This window comes from Heloderma suspectum, chromosome 4 (genome assembly GCF_057233095.1).
Source record: "Heloderma suspectum isolate Gila_16-S chromosome 4, 16-S_ref, whole genome shotgun sequence".
NCBI classification, from domain to species: Eukaryota; Metazoa; Chordata; class Lepidosauria; order Squamata; family Helodermatidae; genus Heloderma; species Heloderma suspectum.
This window is the reverse complement of record NC_139461.1, coordinates 81,930,682-81,947,327: the sequence shown is the minus strand read 5'-3', so window position 1 is coordinate 81,947,327 and position 16,646 is coordinate 81,930,682. Positions and strand designations below refer to the sequence as shown.

Here is a 16,646-nt window from a genome sequence, read left to right as displayed (position 1 = left end):
GCTGGAGGATGGTGAGAAATTTAGCCCAGTGCATCTGGAGGGCACCAGGTTGGGGAAATCTGCTTTAGCCTTTCCTCATCATTTCGAGAGGGGACATGGCAAATTATGAACAGTGTGGACATGTGGAAACTGGGTACAAACAAGCTTAGCTATTTTCTCTTTGTGTGTTCTGTGAATAGTAGATCCATCCAGCGAACTTTGGTAACTATGCAGTAAGTGACCATAATGTTTCCCACCTGACTCCCATATTTCATAATGGGAGTTTAAATAATGGTTGCTCCTTCTGCATCTGTAATCAGGCAGAGTCTTTAAATACTTTACAGCTTTAATGTCTGCATTATCAAAGTAAAATGTATGGGCTTGTGAAGATCTGCTCTTCAGCACTCTGGAGACCAGGAAGCAGAACATGAAAGGACAGACAAGTTGCAGGATACTGTGCTCACCACCTCCCAGCAAAATATTTAGATCATCTGTTAACTGGTAGGGATTTTAATGAGATTCTGGACTCAGTTTTGGATAGGAGTAATTCCCCTCACAAATTTCATTCTGAGATCCATTCAACGTTGAAAACTTATATGTCTGAGTTAGGTTTGATTGATGCATGGCATATGTTGCATCGTTCAGGGTGGGATTATACCTTTTTTTCAGCTGTGCATCAAAATTATTTTAATTAGATTTTTTTGGTTTCTTCTCCACTACTTCAATGTGTGACAGCATGTGATATTGATACAATTGTTATTTTGGACCATGCTCTGGTCCATTTAGGAATCAAATTGCTTAATTCTGTTAAATGTTTTGGCACATGAATATTTCACAACTTAATTATGACAATTTTGAAATACAGATGACTTCCAAACTTAATCTTTTGAGATTAACAAGGGTTCAACCATGCCTTATGCTACTGAATGGGAGGCATCTAAGGCTTATACAAGGGGAAGGATTATGGCATATGCTTCACACAATTAAGGTCATGCAAGAACAGAACTTGGATAAAACAGTCTTTATTAAGTCAATTTGTAGCTTGTCCCTCCCCATACCTGTATCAAATAAGAAAAAGTGCAAAATATGAATTGAATAAACTAATGTAAAACAGAATTTATGTTGACTTGTCTGCATCAGAAGTATTGGTAAGGTGGAGAAAGGCCTGGCAAGATTCTGACATTTTGGTTAAAACAAGATAATTGGAATTATATTCTGTGGATTAAAGATACCCATAATAATACAGGGTGTTTCAAAAAGATGGACCCGATTTGAAATCGCTGTATCTCTGCAACCACAAACCGCCCATGAATGAAACTCTTACCACTTGAAAGGGTGGGGCATAGAATTTCAAATGATTACTGCTAGATGCCTCTCTCAACGCACCAGCAGCCCTAGCGTCAGTCATTCACAAGATGGTGACCCCGCAACACAAGGTGTTTTGCGTTCTGCAGTTCAGCAAGACTGAATTCGCAATTGCAGTGCAGCGTGCGTTTCAACAGCGTTTTGGCATTGATCCACCAGTGCCAAAGAGCATTCGTCATTGGTACTGACAATTTGAGGAAACAGGCTATTTATGTAAGGGGAAGAGCACAGGGCACCCACGCACTTCAGAGGAAAACGTGAGAAGAATCCAAGAGAGTTTTCAGCATAGCCCACGCAAGTCCACTCATCGTGCCAGCTGAGAACTTGCAATCTCTCATACGACTGTCTGGCGTGTGTTAAGGCGATGTTTAATCATGCGACCATACCAGTTGCAATTGGTACAGGCTCTTCATGTAGGTAATATACTGCTTTGAAATTGGGTCCATCATTTTGAAACACCCTGTATATACAAACTCCAAAGACATTAATTTCAAAAAATATATATATTCTGACCTATATAGGAAGGATAGGGATCCTAAAAATCAGGGATATGAACATTTCTTTTCAGATTTGGTCCTTCCACAATTGGATTTGGAGCAAAAGAAACTACTTACAGAGCCTTTACGGCTGGAAGAGGTTAAATGTGTCATAGAGAATATGAGGAATGGGAAAGTTCCAGGGCCAGTTTCCTATTGACTGGTATAAGGCACACTTTTGACTCCTAAGAGTTTTTGTCTTTATTGTAAGATAAATCAGGAACTTTACCAGTGCCTCTATATGATGCTTATATACCCATTTTCCCTAAACCTGGCAAAGACCATACCAATTGTGCAAATTATAGGCCAATTTCCTTCACCAATGTGGATGCTAAAATATTAATGGCAATTTTTGTTAACAGACTTCAGCTAGTGATATATACATTAATACATCCTGATCAAGTGGAATTTATTTACCAGAGACAAGGAGCAGATAATTTAGGGCTTGTAGTAGACCTGATTGCTTTGAATGCTAAAAGAACAAATTTGGATGTGATTATTGCACTTGATGCTGAGAATGTGTTTGACAAATTATATTGGCAGTTTATGTTTGTGGCCTTGGAAAAATTCATTTTTCCACAGAAATGTTTCAGATAGATTAGAATTTTGTATCTTTCCCTTGTGTCACAAGCGATGACAAATGGAATTATTTCAAATTTCATTAGTTTGGGATGGGATACAAGCCAGGGCAGTCCTGTTTCCCTTGATTTTTGATTTGTGCTTGGAACCCTTGGTGCATACAGTTAGGAAAATAGAGACATTTATGGTTTTGTGCATGAGCAGGTTGAATATAAAAGGTCATTGTATGCAGATAACTTAATATTTATCAGTAAATTAGTCTTCTATACTGAAATTAATAAGATTAATACCTTTGGTACACTTACGAGTTTATCAGTTTGTCAGGATCTGAATTAATGCCTGTAGATATTATCAAGACACCCAATAGGGTTGTTCAGATGATCAGCAGAGGAAACAACACAGCATCAGTTGTTTCCCCTGCGTGCACCAGGCACACAGCTGGGATTACTCCAATTACCTGAGCTGCATCACAGGTTACTGTGTCATCCAGACCCGGCACGAGCTTAGTGCATTTCAGTCACCCTACAACCCACACCGCAAGCCATGGGTTGTAGGGTGGGTGAAAATGCACTATGCCCGTGACACACACTAGGTTCAGACGACTCACCAACCTGCAACATTGTGTGGGTAATTAGAGTAATCCTGGTCATATGACCAGAACATGGGGGTGGGGGGACACAACTGACACTGCATTGTTTCCCGCACTGATTGTCTGAACCTGGACAACATAATTACTAAATGACAATTTTGTTATTGTGAAGAAGTGATAAAGTATGTGCCTAGAGATATTTCTCAAATGATTATGCTGAATTTCAATGCATTACTGACAGAAATATCTCATGAGTTGTAAAGGCAGGCATCACGTAAGCACCTTTGCCACAGGTAATTTATATACTACATAATACTCCTTTATACATTTTCCAAACGTATTTTCAAAAGCTTTATGCAGCATTTTGGAAGTTTATTGCGGGGGGGGGGGTCTCTTCCCCATTTTTCACTGAAGATGATACAGTTGCTAATCAGGGAGGGAGGATTTAATTTTCCAGATCTTAAGTTTAGATCATAAGGCTTATTTGTAACCCATATAAGTGATTGAAAAACTTATTTTTATTACTTCTCCACGGGTTGCTCTGGAGTCAACTTATTTGGCACCTTTCTGGCTAGATGGTGTTAGGATCTAGGCATATTAAAAAGAAATGGCTCCACTTGCAATTTTAGCAGGTAGAGACTTTGCATACAGCGACTCATCAGCTGCAGTTTGACCCGTACTCCCATGCAAATTAACTTTATGGAAAAATCAAGTCTTGAAAATAGAGAGGCAGCCTTTTATGTGGGTTGATAGTGGAATTTATACTTTATATCTATTAATAAGAATGGACAATGAGTTTCCACTTTCAGTATTGCGGATTAGATATCATTTACCATCTAGAACTAGTTAGTAGTATATTCAGGTATAGCATTTGTTGGAAGTCTATATATGGGTCATCAGCAATGAGTGCTTCAGCACCTCCCACATTGCTGGAGGAATTGGTTTAGTACAGAAACCTACAATAGATGTTTATTACATTCCAAAAGACTTTTAAAAAGTAGAAGTTCAGAATGTCAGAGAGGAATGCAAGAGGGAATTGGAATGCTCTATACAGTCTAATCAATGGAAAGTTGTCCTAGCTTCCATATGTACTATTTCTGTAGATTTAGAATTGAGGGTGATTCAACAAAAATTGATGTGTTGCGCATATTGGACACCTAATAGGCTTGTTAAGAAGCTGTCTAGCTCTGCTAGATATTGGCAATGTAATATGAATAATGCCTCATTGAGACATACATGATGTATGCATGTCTGATATGCATGTCCGATAGTGGCTGCCTTTTGGTTAAAAGTCATTGCTTCGTATAAATATTCTACTTGAAAAATTTCTGATAATTGTGGATGCTCATGGGCTTTTAAATTATGTTCCTGTGGTGTGGGGATTAATAGGACAACAAAAGTGGACACTGAGAGCCCTTACAGTTGCAAAGAGATTTATACTTCACGCTTGGACGGAAAAACACTCACCATCTATTATTCAATGGTCTGAAGAGCTTACTGCTCTTGCTGCATTTGAACATATCTCCTACAGTCATCAGTTTTGTATGGATGGTTATTGAGTAATATGGGCGGCTTAAATTAACACATACATTTCAAATAGAAGTGTCAAACCCTTCCCCCCGCCGCTGCCTTTTCTTTTATTAATGATGCTGTAAATGATTGTGTATGGATAAGTTTTATGTCATATTCTTCCCTTTATTCCTTTCATTCCTTTTTTTGTTATATTTGCAAATAAAAAACTAAGAAAAAAATAATCATGTGTTGCATAACATCAGAACTGAATCTAAATGAAAAAAAATATGTCATAATATTTCTGTTTCATAAGCTCCAATGTAGCTACCCATCTTTTTTTAGTAGAAAGCATCAATTCTGGACTGTAGATGCTTATTAAAAATCTCATGCTTCACAATGCAGCATTTGAGGTATTTTATTGATATAGCAATCTTATTTCAAAATGGATTACAAAATGTAAAAATCCAGCTAAACCAGAATAATCAAGACCTTTTTTTCCTGGGCCTTCAGAGTCACAGATCTTACCCTCCAACGTGTTTCACCACAATCACAATCCCCATTGCTGGCCTGATTACACAGGTGCAAGATGTGCCAGAATGGCCTGGTATAGATAAATACATCAAGAAAGGCAAAAGCTGTAAAGCTAAATGCATGCAACAGGTTCTACCAGGAAAAAAACCCCTCAAAAGATAACCGCAAGTGAGATCTAAAGAGAATTGAAAAGGCAAGAGTTCTGTTTTAGTCATCTTTGTCTTTTGCTCCATGTTTAAGGATGCGTGTGAACTCAATGTAACTGAAATTGCCCTTCTTATCAATTGGTGCCTCTCTGAACAGCTCATCTACTTCTTCATCCGTAAACCTGTCTCCCATTGTTGTCAGCAATTCTCTCAAGTAGTCTTCTTGAATAAAGCCTAAAAATATCAGAAGAGAAAAAAAGGTTGAGATTTTCATAAGCTGTTAGATACATACATATGCAAACACCCAGGGAAGAATCCAGTATCCCATGAGCAGAAGTTCCTCTCCCACACCTCAAAAATCTCCTCCACAGCCCCCACCCCCAACACTCTGCAACAGATTTTGAGGAGGTACAGAGGGCTGCAGGGAAGAGGGAAAATTACTTCCCTCCCATTTTCCTAACAGAAACTGTTCTGTTAGTAGAACTCCTTAATTGGATTTCACCCCCAAGACTGAGCCAAAGCCTATATTGAAATAGAAAATGCTACAGCTTTTAAACTTTCATTGATACAATAACTGGGATATACAATTATATGCTTCAAGGAAATATATGCTTCATTACCTGATCAGACAATTTAAAAATGTTTTTGTAGCTCTCTAGCTAGCAAATACTAGGATTAAGAAGGGATTTAAATGCACCCCCCTCTTTAAATTAACTTCTTGGTTTCAAAATTAATGTTTGCATAAATGCAAGCAGAAAGTCTGATGTGCAAGGATTGTGTCAGTGATTGCCTGACAGGAAGGAAAGAGCTATCACTTCAACCTTCCTGTAGATGCCTGATCTCTCATTGCATCCTCATATTTTGCCTCACAAAAAGTACCTCAATTTCAAATTAGGAAAAAAATCCTCTTAATTAAAGAGGACTGTAATTTAAGAATGGCTCAAGAATTAAGACCAAAGCTCTTAAAATAGGGGCAGAGAACTTCTGACCCTCCAGTAATTATTAGATTACAACTCCCATCATCCCTCACTATTGGCCATGCTGGCTTGGGCTGATAGTAGTTGAGAGTCCAACAACATTTGGACAACTACCTGTTTTAAAATAAAAGGTATTTCAGACAGCATTAACTTATCATAAAGTTTTTGGTATTTGTATAATCCCATTTCCTCAAAGAACAGCTCTTTATCCTGTGAGCTGTATGCACCACCTAGGATTTTTAATCTGCCCTGCAAACCTGCCCCTTTGCAAATATTAGGGCTGTTTCACACTGGTTCCAAAGATATTGTCATTCACAACCCTTATTTGCAGCTGCCCCTTCTGTTTTGCCCAATCAAAAACAAGTATGCGCACAATCCTACTGAGATAGTCACCAGCCTCCAAAGTCAGAGGTTGCGGAGTACCCAATGCAGGGTGGCTGTAGCATGGAGGCAATCCTTGCCTCCGTGCTCTGGCCACTTTGCATTTTTAGCTAGATGTCTAGCCACAGCTTTGGGGAGGGAAGGAGGCCGTGCAGTGCACAGGAAGCTGTGCAATGCGGCTTCCGCAGTCTCCTCCCCTCCCCACCCCCTTTTCCCCATGCTCCGTTTCCGAGCACAGAGACATAGCCAGCACAGAAAGAACTGCGCCAGCTACGAGGGAACAGGGAGCCCTGGCTCCAACCTTGGTTCCCAGAAACTGAAAAATCCTGTAACCCTCTAGACAGCATCTAGTGGCCATAGGATTGCTCCCTAATTTATTGAGTCCATTTTATATTTTAAACATAAATAACCAAGAGTTCATAATGAAGATCAAAAGCAAAAAAAAAAAAGCCCCCCTCTGATATTTTGGTTCCTTACCTGTTGCTTCTTCATCAAAGCAAGCAAAGGCATTCCTGATTACATCTTCTGGATCAGTGCCATTTAATTTCTCTCCAAACATTGTGAGAAACATAGTGAAGTTTATAGGTCCTGGAGCCTCATTCATCATGGCATCTAGGTATTCATCAGTTGGATTCTTCCCTACAATAACATTTTAACATTTTAACGACAATCTATAGGATTAGTTACTGAAGCAATTTGACTTCATAATGCAATTCTAAAAAGTTAAGATAAATAAAATCTCCTGGCACCAATTTGACTTCATAATGTCAAATTCATAATACAGTTCTAAAACATTAAGATAAATAAAATTTCCTGGCACCATATCTGGAAAACAGACAAGTGAAATTTCCCCTCAGGCAGAAGCAATCTAGCTGAAATAAAGGGCAAACAGTAATTACCAAGTGAAGCAAGCATATCATGCAGGTCTTCTTTGTCAATGAAACCATCTCTGTTTTGATCAATCATGTTGAATGCCTCTTTGAATTCTTGAATCTGTGACTGATCAAACATAGCAAACACATTGGAAGTAGCCCGCTGAGGGCGCTTCTTAGTGGTCTTGGTCTTTGCCCTTTTGCTCGACATGTTGGCTGCTGGATTCTAGAACAGAAAGAAAATACTTTCTTGAGTTTCAATATAGTGAAACTCAGTGTTTCACTGAACACTAGAGTACAGAATAGGAAGTAGGAGTCTGTGGGACACATATGGTCTTACAAGGCTAACTCGCCCGATTCAAGTTCATGATAAGCACAATTAAGTTTTTCATTTTAAAGAAACTTTGTAGCTGAACTGTGTAATACGGGCACTAAAGCATTTCAGAACAAGATAAATAGTAATAGTTAATGGTTAGAGAGTTTCAGTGTGGTTTGAATGTGGGAAAACCAGGTTCAAATTTCTGCTTAGCCAAGATACTCACTGGGAAGTCTTGGGTATATTACATTCTCTTAGCCTATCCAACCTCACAGTGTAGTTGTGAAGTTTAACACCCCATTCTGAGTTACTTAAAGAAAGGATGAGCTACAACTGTAAGAAATAAATGAAGGCATCATTTTAGAGAGCACATTTATTACCTGAAAATGTGAAACTAGCAAGATTAGAATTTTTATCCACACAAAATGCTTAAGATTGAGTACAAGGGCTTTTACCAAACCTGGCTTTGCTTCTATGATACTGGGTTAAGAGTCCTTTTGACGCAGCTGCCAGGGATTAAAGGAAACACTTCCTCACTTTTGTTAGTGTCAGTCATCCTTTCTATCCACAGGATAGCTTAGTAACCACTATTTCTTCACACAACTAAGCTCCTATACAGTTTTGCCTTCTGACAAGAAGATTTTCTGTAGAATTTACAAACTTGGTCTGCAAATTCATAAGCAAGCCAATACTAGTCAGTTCTCATACTCAACAGATATGCTGATCTCTTTGCTGCAGTAAGATCATATTAAAATTACCAGTTTGATTAGGGAGCTTTAACTCCGATTTACTAAAGAGAGAAAACTGGGGATGGGGGGTGCCACACATCAGGATTTTGCACTAACTCAGGGACAGTTTGTGGTGGTTTTCCGCTATACCTGTAGAGTAAGTGGGCCATAGTTGTTTCTATGGTAATAGTAACTGAAAGGTATGTTGTGGTCAAACATAATTCTACAATGTTAACAAGCCCTAGTACAGATATCCCCTACTTAACATATAGTTTGTACAGTGCAGGAAGTATAGGTACAGAATTATCTCAAATAAGCATTCAAAAAAGCTGGTGTGTGTGAAAAAAAATGAGATTGATGTATCACTGGAAGGTATTGGAAGGATAACCATTAAATAAGATTCCTAGTACTTTCGATGTATGAATTTTAACACTATCAGATGCACTACTATTTACTTCTTAAAATTCACAAGTATCTAAGATATTAAGAATCTTATTTAATTGCCTAACTCAGGTAGGGGCATAAACAGCAATACTGAAGGATGTGTTAGGTATCAACTTCTTTATTCTTTGTGTAAAAGCAGAAAATTATCTAGGATAAAATTACAAAAGGTTACATTGGAAGGTAAGCATTCTAAATCATTAACAATGCAGAGATCATCCCCTTTATAATATCTGTATCACTTTTTGCAACACTACTGATACACACTAGCTAATATAGTTCAAATGAAATTTCTAGCTTAAGTAATTGGAAATTAGAATTACAACTGAAGCACATTTGCTTCAAAATTTTCTGTTTTTAATTTATCCCAAGACACTAACTTTTCCCCCCACTAAATGAAGATCAGCCAAAACAAGTCTGTCCTTATGGCAACACCACAACTGCTATTTTACAGATGTGAAACCTGTAAAACAATGTTAATTTCAATTCCCAAAAAAACTCAGTCACTTTAAGGCAGGACATTCTGCAACTCAAGCTTGTTAAAAGTTCACTATATAAATGAAAGCCTGCTACAGAGCTCTACTTCCAATCTTACAAAGTAACTATAAGAAGTTTATTAGCATTAAAGAAACAAACATTATTTTGGCAATGAGTTTTCATAACATTGTGAAGTCAATGTTACCATTTCTCTGCTGTTGGGTCTGTCATCCATAAGGAACTTATTCATGTAGCCTTACATGAAGTTACAATCATTTTTTACAATATCTAAAACTGTCTATAACAGAATATTGGAAAACTGCATTTCAAAAATCAAATTTGTTTCAGGCTGACAATATTACACCAATATTATCACTGTTCAGAAGCCCTTAGGTTCATAAACAATTTTCCTCACAAAGTACCAGCCATACATCTTTGCTACAGAAAAGCCTTACCATATCTCAATATAACCCTGAAGTAGGCAGCCCAGCAGTTTACCAAGCTCCAAATGGCAAGAAAAGATGTTGTACGTGAGTTATATTGTAGGGGGAGAGCTACAAATAGCAACACTGATTTCATCCACTGATTAACTTCACAATTTAAAACTTGTGTTCCATCTACAACAGTCCTCTGACACAGAAGAACACAAATTACTGTCAGACTAAAAATAAGCTAAAGTACAAGTCATCCAACAAACATTCATTGCCCTACAACCAGAATAGCTTAACAAGCACAATGCATAATGTGGCATCTTCAAGTACCTTCAGTTCTCTCTCAGATTTTAATTCTTGATCTACCAGGCATATAAGCCAAATTTCTTAGATTTCAACAGATTTAGAAACACTACACAACCATTTTCCCCAAATGGATATAATTTCCATGTAGAAGAGGAATGTACACTATGCATATATGATCATGGAGTGTGTACATTTCTCATGAGTACCATATGTAGCCCCTTGTCAGCGCAACCCTGTGCAAATATCACTCCCATTTATCCAAGCCACTGCTTATTTCAACTTGTTGGAATATTATATCAAGAATCAAACAGCAGCTGATGCTGTACATAGAACAAGTGGCTAGACAGAATTTCTGCTTACAGACTGAAGTAGGCATGCGCATGAGGGACGCTGAGGAAGAGGCAAACTGAAGAGGAATTTAAAATATTACTGTAGTAGGTTTCCTCTAAAAACTGATATTGGGAATGGATTCACGTGCTAAGCTTCAATGTTGGACAAGTTTTGGACATACGCCATCATATATAAAACTCTCCAAATGTCACAGCAGTTTGAATTTCAAAATTTTATCATGAACTACCAAGCACACAGTGAGTGGGTTCATGACAGACTGTGGCTCATCAAGGGTTATTTAACTGATGATGAGTCGCAGCACCCACGGGCTCCAAGTTAAATATACAACCCCTGCTCAGGGGTTGCCATGTCATGTGAACCTGGTGGCTGTGGGTAATGTGAGGGTTAAACAAACCTTGTATAACTTTTAACAGACCATGGGTTTTGCGAGGGTTGTTTAATCTTCTCATAACCCACGCTCACCCAGTACGACAACTCCCGAATGGGGGTTGCATAAGCAAAATGGCAGCCGCACACACCACAGCCTTAAATAACCAACAGTGGGCTGTTGTGGGTTTTTTCCTTAAGATTTTTTGTACTTCAAACCTCAGGACTCCCCCAAGTCTGCTGGTATCTACCTCTTGTACATGGGTGGTGCTGGTTTGGCTACATCAAGACTGGCACTTGGAGAATTACTGGCATTTCTGCATTTCCCACCCCAGGACGCCCCATTTTCGCTGCTCTGTGCTGCTGTTCTGAGCGCGGGGCCGTTCCGAGCTGCCTGCGAGGCAGCACGGGAGGGTGGAAAGGTCAGTTCTCAGGGAACCGACCTCGCAGCACGGGCCCTGAGGTTGGTTCCTGGAAACCGAAGTATCCTGTGGCCGTCTAGCCACTGACAGAGGCCATTGGATTGCTCCCTCAGTTATGTATTTATACATTTCTATAACGCCCAATAGCTGAAGCTCTCTAGGCAGTTTACAAAAATTAAAACCACAAGTACAATAAAAAACAACAAAATATAAAAGCATTAAAACTACAGAATTACAACCAGCATAAAACCTAGCAGCAATGCAGAGATTTAAAATACAGTAACAAATTTAAAACAGCAAAGCTAGAAGATTAGAATGTTAAAATGCTAAAACTCCTGGGAAAATAAAAAGGTCTTCACCTGGCACCAGAAAGAGTGCAAGCCTCCAAGCAAGCCTCTCTAGTAAGCCTATTCCACAACCAGGGTACCACAGCAGAAAAAGCCCTCTTCCTGGTAGCCACCCAGCTCACTTCGTTTGGCAGGGGCTCCCGGACAAGGACCCCTTTATTCCCAATTGTAAACAACTACATGCTAGAGTCCATTAAAAATTACTTCCAAGTGACCAGTCAGAGAAGCTTAACCCTTCAGGATGGGGGACAGGGCAAAAGAGGACTAACAACTTCTATGGACTTATTTGCAGAGCTGTTATTTAGTCCAAGTCATTTTTTTACTTCACAAATTTTAAAAGGTTATTCATAATGGGGCTATATTGACTGAAATGTCCTTAACATTTTAAGTCCTTCTACAGCAGTGGTTTACTGCCAGGTTTGAAAGAGACCTCCTTAAACAAAAGCAAGAGCTCCTGCGTGGTGGTACAGAAACACAACTGTATTAGCTTTCAACTCCAAGGTTAGCGAGGCACTCCCACATTCATATAGTCAAGAAACCCTGGGAAGATAGTGACAGACCCTTCATATGGTTCCCCAGGTTACTGTGCAGAGCCAGTGTAATGTATCTGAGACAAACAGAGCTGAGTATATCCAAATAGTCTATTTTTACTAATTCACCTCAGCAAATGTTTTCATTCATATTTATATTTGGATATTAGTTGTAACTTAACTATTTAATCAGCGAAGCTTTTACTTCTGGAGTTGTTTGATGGGGCTTACATAGTGATGAATACTGAAATTCAAATCTTAGGCCTGTGCAACTCCTCCTTGAATGTGGCTTCCTTTGGAATGCACTAGGCAGGATGATCTATGAGGGCTGGGAAAATATTTCAGATTCCTAGGCACCAGCAGCAAATGTTGAGAGCCGAAGATTTTTCCAGTCCTATTTTACATAGCCACTGTCACTATAACATAACCAACTACATGTCCCAAGTTCTACATATTTAACACTAACCACTTCCATGTTTACTCTGAACGAGCTCTATTTTCATTAAACTACTTACCACGAGTAGTTCCACGGTGACTTGGGAAAGTTTACATCCTCTCCATATTTTGCAGGGATGGAAAGAGAATAAAAGGTCTATACTGAAACTGGTATGATTATTCATTTACAATGAGAGCCTACATTTTAGGGTTGTTTGAAGCAAAGGAAGTTGTCAAGTGCACTTTGTCCTCAAACTAGGGAAGTTTCAGTTAGATATACTACTAGACTTAACAGCTCACTGTAAGTGATCAAAAAATTCTTCAAATACAGTATATCACGGAAAAAAACTTGTACAATAGTAGTTGTGTTTGTCGGCTGCACCAAAAACAAGATCTTGTGGCACTAGGAAAGGGCTGTAGCTTAGTGGTAGAGCAGATGCTTTGCAAGCAGAACCCCTTGGTTCAGTCCCTGGCATCTCCCTGCCTGAAACCCTGGAGAGATGCTGCCGCCAGTCAGTGCTGACAATACTGGGCTAGATGGACCAAAAGTATGAGTCAATATAAGGCAGCTTCCTATGTTCCTATAGATAATACATTTATTTTATTTCATTTGTATCTCCCCACCCCACCCTTTGCTCTTAAAGTGTTCAAACAAGAAATCTGGGAGAAGCAGAGGGAAAAAGGATGGAAAGTCACCCAGTGCGTGTCATGACTCAAGCAGGATTTGAACCTAGGTCTCCCCATCTTAGCCCTATACTCTAACCATTCCACCACGCTGGAATATGTTTGGGTAGTTTTTAAGATGCCACAATACTCTGTAGACAACCGACCTCTTGGAAGGGGAAGGAAACCTACACAACACAGTGCGATATGTTTGAAGAAACATGGGCAGGCAGAGCAGCAGCACTACCGCCAACACTTAAGACGTACTCAGTGAACTCGAGCTGCTTTTTGATGGCGGTCAGAGTGCACCGCAGAATATTTAGTTCGGGAAGCGCTCCTGCAATCACCTGACGACGGCAAAACCACAGGTGGGCTCGTGGGTTCTGGAAGCTGCAGTCCAACATATCTGGAGGACACCCACTTGGGGAAGGCTGCGCGCACACACACAAACTAGGCCTAGGCGGATCCAGCGGGCTGCGTTTCGACAGCCATTTCCTGAGAGTTCATTTCTGCGAAGCGCACGGCAGCCTCCCTGGCCATATCAGAAGTGGGAAGCAGCCCTTCCCATCGCCGTTTATTTTCAGACAGTTTAAAACATTAAAAGAATGCGATTTTGAGTTCAGAGTGCTTCTTACCCCCGCAAATGAGCCAGCTGGCCGCATCACCGGGCGGCCCCGAACAAAATGGGGGGTGGATAGCGAGCCCCCCCCCGCCGTGTCACCTGACCAGCGGCCGAGGCCACCGGCGGCAGAAAGAGGCGACGATTCAACGGTTTCAGCCCGCTTCGCCGCTCGAGCAAGCGCCCCTCCTCAGCCGCCACCGCCATGGCAGCCGCACCCTGCCCCGACGCGCTCCCCAGGCGAGCGAGGCCCCGCGCGCCCTCCGCTCAACAGCAAGCCACCGAGGCTCAGGAGCACCGGAAACCGGACGACACACGCCCCGTGGGAAGGGGGGGCCCGCCACGGCAACCCTAGGCGGCGGCCTCTCTCCTCTTCTCTCCTCTCCACCCCGTCCCCCTCCCAAAGGCGCCCGCCCGCCAACCGACGCGCTTCTGCTCTCTCTCACCTGGGCGGCAACGGAACAGCTTCGACTTTGGGCGAGCCCGAGGAAGCGCCAACGGCACCAACGGAGCCAAGCAACCGAACAGCCCCGGCGCTTCCGGAGAACGCAACGCCGGGACGAACCACCGTCTCGCCCGCGCAGAAGGAGGGGGGGGTGAGAAATGGAATGGGACTCCACCGTCAGTATGAAGGAAAATTAAGCCAGAAGCCACTGAAAGATCAGACACAGACCCTCCTTTCCCTCCTCCGCTAAGGTGTAAGGCGTTGGCTGCGAGCACGAAGCCCCTTGGGAGAGGATCATTGGCTCGGCCCTTCCCTCAGCGCTGTTGGCATTGGTACAGTCCCGTGCGCTCGCCGCATTCCAGAGGACGGGGCGGGGCCAGAAAGGAGGGGAGGGGGAGGGGGAGGAGAGCGCGCGCGAGGCGCTGATGACCTTGTAAGGAAATCGAAAAGCCTTTCCTGTTTGTCAGCAATGAGACCGGGCCGGTGACGACACGGGGCTCGCGCGGGTCAAGGTGACGCGTCTAAAGCCGAACGCCCCAGGAGGGAGAGTCGCGGAGCGCCAACGGGGAGGCGCTGCTGCTTCCCGGCTTGCCAGCGGCAGGAAGTCCTGTCCGCCCCCTCCCAGTTCCACCTTTACTGAGCTGGAAACAGCCTCACCCGGGCTGCCATTTCAGATGCCAAGTAGAGAGGACGAAGCATCTTTCCTCGCCCTGTAGCCACAAAGGGTTGCTTCCCGGTTCGGGCCTACTTAGAGTAGACCCATTGAAATGAATGGGGCTTCAGTTAGTCTGACATCGGATACAGCCCGCTGGATAGAACCGAAAGCGCCCTCCTTTAAAGACGCCATTAAAGATTAGCAGCATGAACATGGGGGAAGATTTCGTGGGCTTCAGATACTAATGTCTAGGACAGGGTCCTGGCTGCTTCTATAGCCGAGTTAAGCGTGGCCAAAAACAAATGTAGTTGCTGCCAATGATGCTTGAAAGATTGCGGCCGTGATTCCCACGCCTGTTTCCACTGCAGCCTACATTGCTGCATTGCTATTTCCTACCATAAAGATAAAAACAGCACACAGTTCCCCGGGGTTTCACTGGGTTCAGAACATGCGCTTGGAGAAACTCCAAGACTGCTCCGTAATGCTGTCTTACAGCCAAGAACCTTTGGGAGTTTTTCTCATGCACTACCTGCGGTTCAGCTTATGTGTGGGATCCAGACCTCTGTTAGTAATAATTTTTAAAAAAAAATCGTAGAAGAGCTTTTTTTGATTAGACATGGATGTTTTCTCAATACCCAAACCACAGTAATTCATTGCAGGAAAAATGGAAAATGTCTTGCCTCCTGGGGAGAAATATTCGTGGCAGCCTATGACAGGATCTCACTTGTGTAACTGTTTAGATAAAAACAGAAGCAGCAGGAATTTCTGTTTCCATCCATCCCTATCCAAGTCTCTGAGGAAGTGAGGCAAGACCCCACCTAGCTCCCCTTGCTTTCTAATAGGCCAGAGGAATAGGCAAGATCTCTTGCAGAAGGACAGAAACGAAGGGAGAAGCGCCTGCTCTTCCTGTTCTTTTCCAAAGCCTTCTGCAAGACCCTGTCTCTTTCTACAACTGTCTATGCTTACTAGAGATCTGGAGGGAGAGGCAAATACTTTTCGGGCATGCCAGAAGCATTGGAGAAGGACAGAAATGGCAGGCTTCTCTTCCACTTCTTCTCCCAAACCTTCTGCAAGTCAGAAACTTTTTTTTCCCCTAGAGCCCTCTAGCTATCACAGAGGGCTTGGAAGAGAGCGATTTTCCTTTCACTGTGGGGTGAGGACAGATAGAGGTCTGGCTGGTAGAACCCTGATAGCAGATGCAGGTGGGGGGTTGCGGTGGAGATACAGGGAAATGCATAAGGATCCCCAAGCATGAATTTACCCTCATTTCCCCCCATCAGGGTAATAGGCTTGCAGTCTCGGCTGAGCCCTGGTAAAGTTTACCTGTGCCCCCCTCAATCCATGCTTTCACCCTGGATAAACAAGTAACAGAAATGACCAAAAAAAAAAAATCAAAATCTGCATCAATACACTGAATAAGATATATTTGGGCCTACAGGAAGCTCTGGAGTGGGCTGGTACATGAAGTCACAAAGAGTCGGAAGTGACTGACCAAATAAACAACAACAACAGGCAAATAAACTTCAGGGTGTTTAGACTGAAAGTGCAGAATGAAATCTGTTTTGCAAATAGGCTTCAAACCAACCGGTTTTTTTGAGGAGCAAATTTAAATAGCTTACCCCATTCCGCCAGCAGGTGGCAGACAAG

General features: G+C 41.9%; 1 protein-coding gene across 1 annotated transcript; it reads right to left on the bottom strand.

The window, feature by feature from the left end:
- Nucleotides 1-4,959: 4,959 nt before the first annotated feature.
- MYL12B (myosin light chain 12B) lies at nucleotides 4,960-14,429 on the bottom strand. Its single transcript, XM_084849804.1, has 4 exons — nucleotides 14,346-14,429; nucleotides 7,495-7,693; nucleotides 7,073-7,234; nucleotides 4,960-5,471 (listed from the first exon to the last, which is right to left on the bottom strand). Exons 2-4 carry the CDS (start codon nucleotides 7,676-7,678, stop codon nucleotides 5,299-5,301), a joined length of 519 nt encoding a protein of 172 aa, XP_084705930.1. The 5' UTR covers nucleotides 7,679-7,693; nucleotides 14,346-14,429; the 3' UTR covers nucleotides 4,960-5,298.
- Nucleotides 14,430-16,646: the final 2,217 nt, after the last annotated feature.